The 12340-nt window shown below is 38.7% G+C and overlaps 1 protein-coding gene and 1 long non-coding RNA gene across 6 annotated transcripts in view; both read right to left on the minus strand.

Annotated features, from left to right (window-relative positions):
- Positions 1-3394, minus strand: part of ipo8 (importin 8) — a 31623-nt gene extending 28229 nt beyond the window's left edge. For all 3 annotated transcript variants that reach the window (XR_010012377.1, XM_062994983.1, XM_062994970.1), the window contains exons 1-2: positions 3271-3394; positions 200-281 (exon numbers count right to left, since the gene is read on the minus strand). Coding sequence is in view for 2 of the 3 variants with exons in the window: in XM_062994983.1 (XP_062851053.1) it covers positions 200-281; positions 3271-3354 (166 nt within the window). In the remaining variant the exon portion in view is untranslated. The remainder of the gene's footprint in view (positions 1-199; positions 282-3270) is intronic.
- Positions 3395-6640: 3246 nt separating this feature from the next.
- On the minus strand, positions 6641-11905 carry LOC134323752 (uncharacterized). 3 transcript variants are annotated; one of them, XR_010014113.1, is made up of 5 exons: positions 11817-11905; positions 8719-8787; positions 7801-7900; positions 7658-7697; positions 6641-6798 (listed from the first exon to the last, which is right to left on the minus strand). It is a non-coding gene; the product is annotated as an uncharacterized LOC134323752 (long non-coding RNA). The 3 variants fall into 3 exon arrangements; XR_010014111.1 differs by lacking the exon at positions 6641-6798 and having other exon boundaries at positions 7130-7900; XR_010014112.1 differs by lacking the exons at positions 6641-6798; positions 11817-11905 and adding an exon at positions 11725-11777 and having other exon boundaries at positions 7130-7900.
- Between the last annotated feature and the right edge of the window lie 435 nt (positions 11906-12340).

Genomic DNA, 12340 nt, shown 5'->3' on the forward strand with positions numbered 1-12340 from the left:
TGGATGTGTGTATGAATGTATTATGTGTATGTATTATAGTCAACGTCATTTAATTTGTTAATATACAATCATTCCAGCATTATAGGCCTGCAACGCATTCTCAAAAAAGTTGGGACGGAGCAAGGGCTAGTAATGGTAATAGTAATAGTACTATTTAATGCAATACTGCAATATAATGCAATGTACGTGGAGCTCTCACCAGCCTGCCGTACAGGAAACTCCACCTGCTCAGACACGATGATCTGAAGCAGAGTTGGAGCAAAGTTGATAATCTTGTAAGACTAAAAAGCACAAAGGAAACAAAAAATATTGTTATTATTAGCACATACTTATCCATTAGATTAGAAAACACATCAATATGTTTCATATCAAGACGTCTTTATACTTGGACATAAAAACTGCAAGCAGAATTTGTTTCAGATTTTACAGTCTGTAGTAAACAGTTCATTATAAGCACTAACTACACGTTATGAGTTCAGATCAAGTTGGTATAAAAAAAATCAGTTTGGATTAACATTGCTAAATGCATCTATAAACACAGGTGGAACACGCACACTAGGAGTGGGTCAGGTGCATTTAATATCAGAACTCTTTCTGTGTAATGATCTTTAGCTCCTTTTTCAATTTAAATTAAGCATCACCTTGATAACAGGGGAAGGTATTATAATTGGACAAAAAAGTAATGTTTACGAATGCAGGATTGCAAATAATTCTTTCACCATCTTCCATAAATAATATCATAAAAAAGTCTCAGTCTGTGTAGGGCAAGGCAGTAAAACCACAGCTGAATTTGCATGATCTTCGAGTCTCCAGAAGGCAGTGCATGAGAAACTGTCATGCCACTGTTATACCCACGTATGCAGGAAGTATGCAGGAACGTTTTGGAAAACCATTTTCACTTAACACAGTTGTTGCTGCATTAAGAAATGCTGACTAAAACTATTACCCAAACAGGAAGCTGTACATCAATTCTATGCAGAAAAGATGCCAGGTTCTCTAGGGTCAAACTTATCTCAGATGGTTTAAAACAGTGGTCCCCAACAACCGGGCTGCGGGCCGGTACCGGTCACCAATCACCACTAGGTGGGAGCAGCGGAAAAAGCTCAGGATTCACACTGATTTTCCATTCTATAGTTATTCTATTTTAAATTCTCCCGCCCCCGCTGGGCCATGAAATTGTAACTTATATTAAACCGCTCCGTGGTGCAAAAAAAATTGGGGACCGCTGGTTTAAAAGATAGTGGAAACATGTGCTGTGGTCAGATGAGGGCAGAATCCAGGTTAAAAAAAACAAACTGATGTCAAGTTCTTCTGGCCAACAACAAAACTTTGTTAGCTGACCTAGAAGAACATTTATTTTCACTTTTGTCAGTTGATAACTGTTTAAGAGAATTAATAAATCACAGATCCAGGTTTTTATCTCATTTCACAAAATGTCACAATGAGGTTTGTATATCTGGCTCATAAAAATAAACCCATAACAAAGTATTTGTATTATGTTTGTTCTTTTGCATGGTCATATGTAATCCAAGAACCACAAAAAAGAAAGACACAAGTCACTTTGGAATTAAATAATGCCGTGAATGTACAAAAACAAACAAAATGGTCTGCCACGAACTGCTGTAAAGCATTTAAAACATAAGTGACACTGTCCACAGTCAAGGGAGCATCACGCTGCTAATGATTTAAAAGACTGCTTTGTAAAAAATAAGCTTTCTGTCCCTGTGGTCAGTAATAAAGTTCAGTCAAGCTTTAGGGTAACAAACTTAGAGTAGAAGGTTTTTATTTGTCTGACAGCTTTTAACCTTCAAACAACAGTTAAGCGATGAGTTAAAAGCTGCTGTACCATGACTGACACTGTACACAATCAAGCAAGCAGAGACTGTTGTGTCTACTTTGTCTTTGTAAGCTACAAGGTGCCAATTTTATTAAGTCATACCAATTTTATCCTTATTTTATCTATTTTTATTGATACCTAACGTTTCCGTTTCTTGTTGTTTTTGTTATTATTTTACATTTCTGGAAATGTGCCCATTATTTGCTAAATACTTTATTAATTTACCACCAGCTGCACATGTTATTATGTATGATAATCATTTCCCATACTTAAAAGATGACAGCTGAGTGGGTTAATATTGAGATGAATTAGTGCCAAACCGAAATCCAATCACTACACACGGCATTGCATGACATCTCATCATGAAACTTGAAAACTTGAAAAACAGTCCATGAGGATAAAAACAAATACTGAATTTGTGTACATTTACGGCATTTAGCGACTTACAATTATGACTGAACACCATTTTTTGAGCAATTGAGGATTAAGGGTCTTGCTCAGGCGCCCAACAGAGGCAACTTGGTGGTGGTGGGGCTTGAACCGGCAACCTTTTGGTTACTAGTCCAGTACCTTCACCACTGAGCAATCACTGTCAGAAGTGTATACAATCAACTATGATATTAAGTCACAGATTTATTATTTTCTATTATACAGTGATTGAAATGTTTAAAGGCCCTTATTGGCTTCTTTTAAATATACATCCACCCACATGCTGAGAATATGGTAAAAAGTTGACATATTAGACTTTAATACAATACAAGTGCCATATTTAAAACCCAACTGCAATAGACTTTATTTAGTATTATACACCAAAAAATAGAAAACCCTAAGACCATGTGTCAAGCCTCACATCACCAAGGGGCCCAGTAAAGTCACAAATTACAACCAATCACTAACAAGTAATTAGAAAGCAATAATTCGTTAAAGCTAAATCACATTCTACATCTTTCTACACAAAGAAATGATAAATGGCGACAAAGTGGATCTCTAACAACTCAGTTACAGAAATCATTAAAATGCTCAGACTCTCATGACACACACGTCCTTAACAGTTGTATGTAAACTTTTGATTGTATGTAAACTGTAGCAACAGACTGCACAGAAACAACAGACAGTGAGTATAAACACAACATAGCTGTAGCTAATAAACTGACAGCTGAGTGTAACTATAGGAGAAGCGTTAGGTGTTGCTCCAGCTTGCATCCACTGATGCAAGGAGCCATAAAGCTAAATGCTTAAAAAGACTATAATCAAGATCGAATTGAATCTGAAGAGATTGGACGTTAAAAAACACTATGATCATTATTTCTTTATCTTGTTTCGAATCAGCGATCAGTATCGGAACTGAAAAATGAAGCTAATTTGAGCTAAAACGCAAAACGGATCAAGCAGCTGATAAGAGTCATATAAAAGTTCCTGCAAATGAAACAGACCTGGTTGAGCTCATTCTCCGCTGCTATTCTCAGGTTCGGGTCTATAGTTCCTTTTAAAGCTTGTATAATCCGGTTCGGATCCATTGAGCTCACAACAAATCCAACTTTCTCTCAAACGGCTGGCTAATAGCTAAATCCAAACATTCACTGACGGTGATAGCGGCTGAATGGCAAATGACACAGCGTTAAAATATAGTGCACTACATAGACTGTAAAATCAGCTTCTAGTTATGCCCTACCTATGGTACTAATATAGGGAATATGTTTTTATTTGATACTCAGCCCTAGTTGTAAGGACAATTTGGCCCTCTGTACCGGTAACTGTTAAACCGTTGTCGCAAAACAATATAAACACGGACTGTTTACGGCAGGCATTAAGTCTCCAAGGGAATGCCCAAAACCATCAGTTTCCTTTCCTTCATTTCTTGATTTTACTATTGTTGATATTTTAACAAAAATAGTAATCGCCAATTCTTTTGGTCATTTAGAGCGCAGTCATTCTTTGTAGGAAAATAATACTGTTTAAACAATACATGTGTCATGTCCATAAAATGTTGTGTTGTATATGTATATGTATATATGTTTCTGTTCCAGGATCCAGTCCAGAGTCTACCTCCCACCCTCCTGGATCCAGATCCACCCCAGGTCTTCATCTCTGCCATTCACCTTTAAAAGGAGCTGAGGAGCCCCGCCTCCCTCTCTCTCTTTTGTTTGGAGCTTGTTGTGTGTGTTTTGCCTTTTTGCCCATTGCCTTTTGCTTGTTTAAATTTGCCTGTTGCCTATTGCCTTGTTGCCTGTGTATGACCATTTTACCTGTATTTGTGATTACTGAGAAAGCTTACTGATTTGGATTTAGATTGCTATGTAAATAATTCACTTGTATATAGCTATGTTGTTTGTACACCAGTGGTAGGGAGTGGCTGCCATTTTGTTTGTCATCTATGTTTTGTGCTCTGTTTGTGTTAGGTAGGGAGTTAGGGAAGTACTTTGTCTTTTATTTTAATTCTTCTTTTGTTTTAGGGAAGCTAGTTTTAGTGGGTACATTAGATAGTGTGTGTTTTGTTTGTTATTTTGGCCTGGGTCACTCCTGAAGGTATACTGGTTTGCTTTGTCTCAAAATTGTAAATACACTTGGTTAAACAAATTCCTCTTGTGTTCTTGGTGGTCTATTTTCCCCTAACTATACCATTTTCCTTATATGTGTTGCAGCCTAACCTAGACTAGGCCGTAACATAAATGGGGGCTCATCCGGGATCTATGAGTAGTTTTCTCTCTATTGTTAGAGTCTCTCCTAAATCGTTTCTCTGTTTAAACCAGATTGTGTAAGGTATGGGAAAATTTGATTTCACCCAGTTTACCCTTTTCCCTACGTGGGAACAGTTTGATCAGTGTCGAAAGGCTGATTTACTGCTTGTGGCTGACTTTTTCTCTGCTACCATATCTCGTCATGCTCCAAAACATGAGATTAAGCAGGAGTTGAGCACTCAGCTGGTTGAAAGGGGGATATTACCGGAAAAGGAAGAGTCTCTGGGTGTTGCTCCAAGTCCTTCCCTGGGTGCGGCAGCCACTGAGGTTGCAGACGCCCCAGTGGTGCGGACACGCATGGATCCCAGTAGCACTTTTTTCTCCGGGATTGACCCAATGCTGGCAATCCGGCTTAAGGAGTTGGAGCTGGAAATTAAAATCCAAGAGCGGGAGGCTGAGGGGTTGCGCCTAAAAGCAGTAAAGGTGGAGGCAGACAAGGAGGTGGAGTTGAAGCGGTTGAGCTTAGCAGGTAGCAGTCCTATTCCTCGACCACGGAGCAGGCTCTCTCCTGCGGCTCACATCCCAGCCCATATCGAAGTCTCGACACCTGCTGCACCACCGGTGCCCAGGCCCCGCTCCCCATTCCGTTCAACAGCTGTAAGTAGTGCTGCAACTTTTGATGTCAGTCGACAGGTTGTGTTGGTGCCTGCTTTCAGGGAAACTGAGGTGGATAATTATTTTTCAATTTTTGAAAGGATTGCTACTGCACTTAATTGGCCGAAAGACTTGTGGGCATTGTTATTACAGTGCAAATTAGTGGGAAAAGCTCAAGAGGTTTGTTCGTCACTTTCGTTGGAGCAAAGTTGGGATTACGATATAGTAAAAGGCACTATTCTTAGAGCATATGAATTGGTCCCTGAGGCTTATCGACAAAATTTTCGAAATTTATCAAGAAACCCCAGTCAAACGTTTGTAGAATTTGCTAGAGAAAAGACCACATTGTTTGAGAAATGGTGTGCAGCTAGTAATGTTACAACCTTTGTTGAACTTAAAGAACTGGTGCTGTTAGAGGACTTTAAGAACAACTTGCCTGAGAAAATCGTTGTTTACCTAAATGAACAGAAAGTAACCAAAATGTCTGCTGCTGCTACCTTAGCTGAGGAATTTGTTTTGACTCATAAAACTGTGTTTTCAGCTCCCCAACGTAGTCACACCATAACGGTAAAATCTAGTAAGGCTGTTAGTTCTTCCCGATCCGATGCCCCTACTTCACCTGTGGAAACACGGGATTGCTTTTACTGCCATGAGAAAGGTCACATTATCAGCGGGTGCCCCACTTTGCAGCGTAAACGTGCTCGTTCAAACAGTTCTGTTAAAAAGGTCCATGCTTTGTCTACCTTGCCTTCTGAAGTTGGAGGTCGAGCAGAGATGGTTCCTTGCTCCACTATAGAACCTGTGTTTAAACCGTTTGTCATTAGTGGGGTTGTGTCACTATCAGAGGTTAGTGATGTTAAGAAGCCTATACAGATACTCCGGGATACAGGGGCTGCGCAGTCACTTATATTAGGTAGTGCACTGCCATTCTCTGATGAGTCCTATTGTGGTTCTGACGTTTTGGTACAAGGTATTGAACTTGGTGTGGTCAGAATTCCGTTGCATTCAGTGTTTTTGAAAACTGAAACTTTTGAGGGGTTTGTAAAAGTTGCTGTTCGGTCGGAATTACCAGTGGGTGGTATTTCCTTGATATTAGGTAATGACATAGCCGGAGGAAAAATTTTTGCTCTACCAGAGGTAGTAAATAAACCTGTGGAACATGCTGATCTTTCAAGGGAAGAAGCCTCAGCTCTGTTTCCTGTTTGTGTGTTAACTCGTGCCCAAGCACGAAAGTTTTCTGATATAATTGATTTGTCTGACTCATTTTTGGGTGAAAATAACTTAGACAAAGTGTCTAGTGTGATTCCTCCCACTAAAGTTAAGTATAAGTCTAATACCTCTGTCTCTTCTCCATTATCTGAGGAGGTCGCAGATTCGGTAACTCGTACTGCACTAATCTCTGCCCAAAATGCTGATCAAACACTGGCTTCCTGTTTTCGTTTAACATTAGAATAGACGAAGGACTCAGAAGGTCGTTCACAATACTTTATTAAGGATGGAGTATTGATGAGGTCCTGGTCTCCTGTAAGTTCAAGCAGTGAATGTGAGACTGTTAAACAGATTGTGGTTCCTCTTCCCTACAGGTCCTTAGTTTTGTCTTTAGCTCATGATCACCATCTCTCTGGTCACCTAGGAATAAGGAAAACTGTTAATCGCATCATTCAGCATTTCTTTTGGCCTTCTCTTAAAACAGATGTGACTCGTTATTGTCGGTCCTGTCACACCTGCCAAATGGTTGGAAAACCGAATCAGTCTATTCCGCCGGCTCCACTTTATCCCATACCTGCTGTTGGAGAGCCATTTGAAAGATTACTAATTGATTGTGTAGGTCCTTTGCCAAAGACTAGCTCAGGAAACTGTTACCTTTTAACACTAATGTGTGCTGCTACCCGATTTCCAGAGGCTATTCCATTGCGCTCCATAAAGTCAAAGTCAGTGGTTAAGGCCTTAATTAAATTTTGTACAACCTTCGGTCTACCAAAATGCATTCAGTCGGATCAAGGTACCAATTTTATGTCTAAACTATTTGCACAAGTAACACGTGAACTACAAATTAAACATTCAGTCTCTAGTGCGTATCATCCTGAATCTCAGGGCGCACTTGAGCGCTTTCATCAAACCTTGAAAAATATGCTAAGAGCATATTGCTTTGAAACACAAAAGGATTGGGATGAGGGAGTACCCCTCCTTTTGTTTGCAATTAGGGACACAGTACAAGAATCCCTTGGGTTTAGCCCAAATGCTCTTGTTTTTGGACGGTCTGTCCGTGGCCCACTTAGAGTGCTTTATGAGCAGTGGCTATCCTCATCATCAACAGAAAGTGATAACCTTCAAATGTTTGTTACTAATCTCCGTGAACGTCTTTGCTTGGCCCGCAAAATTGCTAGTGAAAATCTGTGTTCTTCTCAAAAGAAAATGAAGGCTCACTTCGATATCAAGGCAGTCAGTCGCACATTTAACATTGGGGATCGGGTCCTGGCACTTTTACCTGTTGCTGGTTCCGCTTTGCAAACCAGATTCTCCGGTCCCTATAAAATAATTGAAAAGCAAACTGACAGTAACTATATATTAGCAACTCCAGATCGCCGTAGTAAGACTCGCATATGTCATGTGAATTTGTTGAAACCCTACCTTGATCGCAGTTCCATTGATACGGGCGATCTTTCTAGGTCTTTGCCCTCACCTTCTTCGCCTAAGGTGTTAGCTGTCGCCTCAATATTGGAATATGCTCCTGAAAGTGATGACATTCATCTAATTCATCGTAACACATGTTTCCAACAAATATTTAATCAATGCATAAAACCCGCCAGCAATTAAATGTTTAGTACTACTAAAATAGTAGCATCGCAATTGCTAAATTAAATTTAGTAGTACTCTGTTAAGAATGATAATTGGAATTGGCTCTTTGCGTAGCTTGATACATGAATTTAATGCTAATACATTAGATGCATAAGGTCCATTTTATTCAGATTTAGGTTGCAAACGAAAAATGATTTCGCTATGGTCGTTTTTTGGAAGAGACGTCATGCAAAAAGTATATAAATCAAGTACGTGCATCTTAATCAATGTAAAATATTAATGTGTCGTTCGTGACCGACTCTTTGAATCGACTCCCTTGGCTTAACGGTATGAACCGACTCGCGTTGTATCACCGTTATTAAATAAAGCTTGATTGTATCATTTTTAAATATTAATTAATTTGTTAATTAATTGTTGTTAATTTATTTATTTTATTTTGTTTTACACGTATTGATCATGTCTTGCTGTTTTCGCATTCATTTAAATAGTTTACATAACAAAACGTTACAACATGCTATATTTTTTATAAATTAGAAAGTAATTTATTTATCACTGTGCTGTTGACAAAACGGAGTGAATTTTAAATAAATACTGACAATTAGAAGTGGGCGGAGCGATCCAAATATCGATAGATACTTCGGATCGAGCGGATCGATACTTCATTTTACATTCACAACGTTTCTCTCGTTTAATAAGAAAGTAGAGAGCATGTGTGTGAGCAGACTCAGTCCGCTCCTCTCTCATGCTCACCTCGCTCCTCCCTCCTGCTCTGCTGTGATTTGTTGTGGTACCGTCACGTGACTGAGCGGCACTGAGAGACTGAACACATGTAGCAGTGAGAGAGTGAGAGACTTTTTGAATGCTTTGCACATACAGAAATAGGAGCAATTTTATAGAAATGAAAGTGTAAATTATACCCACGTAAAATACGAACGCATTTTGTGCACCTTACGCAAATTCACAAACGATCCTAAGACGTAGGTCAGGTTCGTGAATCGGAGCATGCGTAGTGAGGCTCTCATTTCGTGTGTTTGTGTTTTGATGAGTAAGTGCTCTTTTCTTTTGACTTTGTGCTTATAAATGTCAGATTTGTATCTATTTTTATTTTAAATGAACAAGGACACATACATTCCGTCACTATTCAAATTTTACATATTTATTCACCATGCAAGCACAACTAAGTGGTATGAGTTAGCTGCTTGGTGTTGATAAGCCATGATGATCTGTTTTACCTCAGAAGTGGGGAGAAAATTACGGAGCCCCTTAGGGGTCACTAAGGAAAAAAATATATATGAAGAGCGTAATCCGTACCCTCGGTTTAGTAATCCGTACCCTCGGTTTAGTAAACCGTACGCTCGGTTTAGTAATCCGTACCCTCGGTTTAGTAATCCGTACCCTCGGTTTAGTAAACCGTACCCTCGGTTTAGTAATCCGTACCCTCGGTTTAGTAAACCGTACCCTCGGTTTAGTAAACCGTACGCTCGGTTTAGTAAACCGTACCCTCGGTTTAGTAAACCGTACCCTCGGTTTAGTAAACCGTACCCTCGGTTTAGTAAACCGTACGCACGGATTGTCTGCGCTACAAGTTTTACTGTGCGCCCACACCCCGTTTTACGGTAATACAGTTGCGAAGCATTGAAGAGAATAAAGCATCTTTTTACAGCTGGGGTGATGGGATAGCAAACTTATTAAAAAGTCAAATCAAAATCTTATCAAATGCCACCCCACAATCATAAATAACACGAGTACTTAGCTTGTGATTTGAGAGTGTTTTACCTTAGGAATTTTGAATAATAGGATTGCAAACTAACGTAAAGTGAAATGTACAGTATAAATGTCTGAGACTCATAAAGTCAGTAAGTAGAAGTAGAAGTATTCTTTAAGAGTCTGATGGGGTGATTTGATAATAATTTGATTTGCATTTTACTTTACGTTGGTTTGCAATCCTATTATTCTAAATTCCTAGGGTAAAATAGTCTCAAAATCACAAGATGAGTACTAGTGTTATTTATTGATTTATTTATTTATTGTTTATTTAGTGTTATTGACTTTTTAATAAGCTTGCTATCCCATCACCCCAGATTACTACAGTAAAGATGTCTGAAATGTATTCCATTAATAAAAGAGTTAATGCTCTTAAAGAAAAAAGTGGAGTGCTCTGATAATAATTTGATTTGCTATATATATATATATAGAGGCAACAAAAGACATACCATGGTAAAATTATTCAAATGTAAAATTTTAAAATTCCATTAAAACAAGTGGAATTGTTACAGACCAATTTGAAAGGTCTAAAATAAGCAAATCAAATTATTATCAGAGCACTCCACTTTTTTCTTTAAGAGCATTAACTCTTTTATTAATGGAATACAATTCAGACATCTTTACTGTAGTAATCTGGGGTGATGGGATAGCAAGCTTATTAAAAAGTCAAATCAATAACAATAAATAAACAATAAATAAATAAATCAATAAATAACACTAGTACTTATCTTGTGATTTTGAGACTATTTTACCCTAGGAATTTAGAATAATAGGATTGCAAACCAACGTAAAGTAAAATGCAAATCAAATTATTATCAAATCACCCCATCAGACTCTTAAAGAATACTTCTACTTCTACTTACTGACTTTATGAGTCTCAGACATTTATACTGTACATTTCACTTTACGTTAGTTTGCAATCCTATTATTCTAAATTCCTAGGGTAAAATACTCTCAAATCACAAGCTAAGTACTCGTGTTATTTATGATTGTGGGGTGGCATTTGATAAGATTTTGATTTGACTTTTTAATAAGTTTGCTATCCCATCACCCCAGCTGTAAAAAGATGCTTTATTCTCTTCAATGCTTCGCAACTGTATTACCGTAAAACGGGGTGTGGGCGCACAGTAAAACTTGTAGCGCAGACAATCCGTGCGTACGGTTTACTAAACCGAGGGTACGGATTACTAAACCGAGGGTACGGATACGGATTACTAAACCGAGGGTACGGTTTACTAAACCGAGGGTACGGATTACTAAACCGAGCGTACGGATTACTAAACCGTGCGTACGGTTTACTAAACCGAGGGTACGGATTACTAAACCGAGGGTACGGATTACTAAACCGAGGGTACGGATTTTGTCTTCACATATTTTTTTTCCTTAGTGACCCCTAAGGGGCTCCGTAGAAAATAAAGCATTACATTTACATTTTCAGCATTTAGCAGACGCTTTTATCCAAAGCGACGTACAATTATGATTAAGCACCCAGAAACAACAAATCTGACCGCTTTAAATATCTGAATTTATCTACAATCCCCCTGAGAGCAGCTACAATATTAATATGATAGAGTTATATTTACAGAGTGCTTTTAGAGATCGCTGCAATTAGCTTAGCAGCTAACACTAGCGACTAAGCTAACAAGTACAGGTGTTGTTGAGCTTGGATATGAACTCACAGCTGCAATGTCTTTCGTATAGTTAGTGTACTGCACATGGTGCACAAACCTTTATTGTATAACTTTCATATTAATAATAGTTATGGTTTATAAGTTATTTGGGTTTTAGTCAGTATCTCAGCTGTGAACTAGGTGGCTAGGCTAGGTATTGACACCTTCACACGGCTGTTCTAACCTTATTACTAGGGTGGGCGGATCAACCAAAATATTTATAGTATGGATACTTCAGTTTTACTTTTTCTCCACTACATTCAGTACGTTTCTCTAGTTTAATTAGAAAATAGAGATCATAGTTGCGTCCGAAATCACATACTTCCATACTGAACAGTAAGCGAAGTACCCGGATGACCTTTTTGAGTATGCACACAGAGCACACTATAGCTGCGTCCGGAATCGCATACTTACAGAGTACATACTAGATTGGAGGAAGTATGCACTACTCGGCGGGTAAAAAAGTACATACTTTCAGTACAGAAGTGTACAGTATGCACACAACACCGCTACGTACTACATGCGTCATCTTGCCAACGTCAAGTGATGACGTAAGGACGTGATGACGTAATATCACCATAGTTACAGACTCATTACAAACCCCACTCGCCAAAATTTTGGATATTTATCGTGTTTTTGTTATTTATTCGTCTTTAAAATTTTTAATTTTATTTATCTTACTTACACTTGTGAACAGAGGACTCCGTTTTCCGCTATCTTTCTTGTTTCTTATTCCGCTTTGAACGCCTACGCAGCTCCAGTTGCATTATGGGATACATTAGCGGACCGCAAGTGTGCATCGCTTGCATACTCAAACATGGCTGCCCAATAAGTAGGTCATCCGGGTACTTCTCGCGTACCTCTTTATTTACACTATGTATTCGGACATACTAACCGCTCTCGCGTACTCGTTTCGCGTACTATTGAGTATGGAAGTA

Source organism: Trichomycterus rosablanca, chromosome 1 (genome assembly GCF_030014385.1).
Source record: "Trichomycterus rosablanca isolate fTriRos1 chromosome 1, fTriRos1.hap1, whole genome shotgun sequence".
Classification (NCBI taxonomy): domain Eukaryota; kingdom Metazoa; phylum Chordata; class Actinopteri; order Siluriformes; family Trichomycteridae; genus Trichomycterus; species Trichomycterus rosablanca.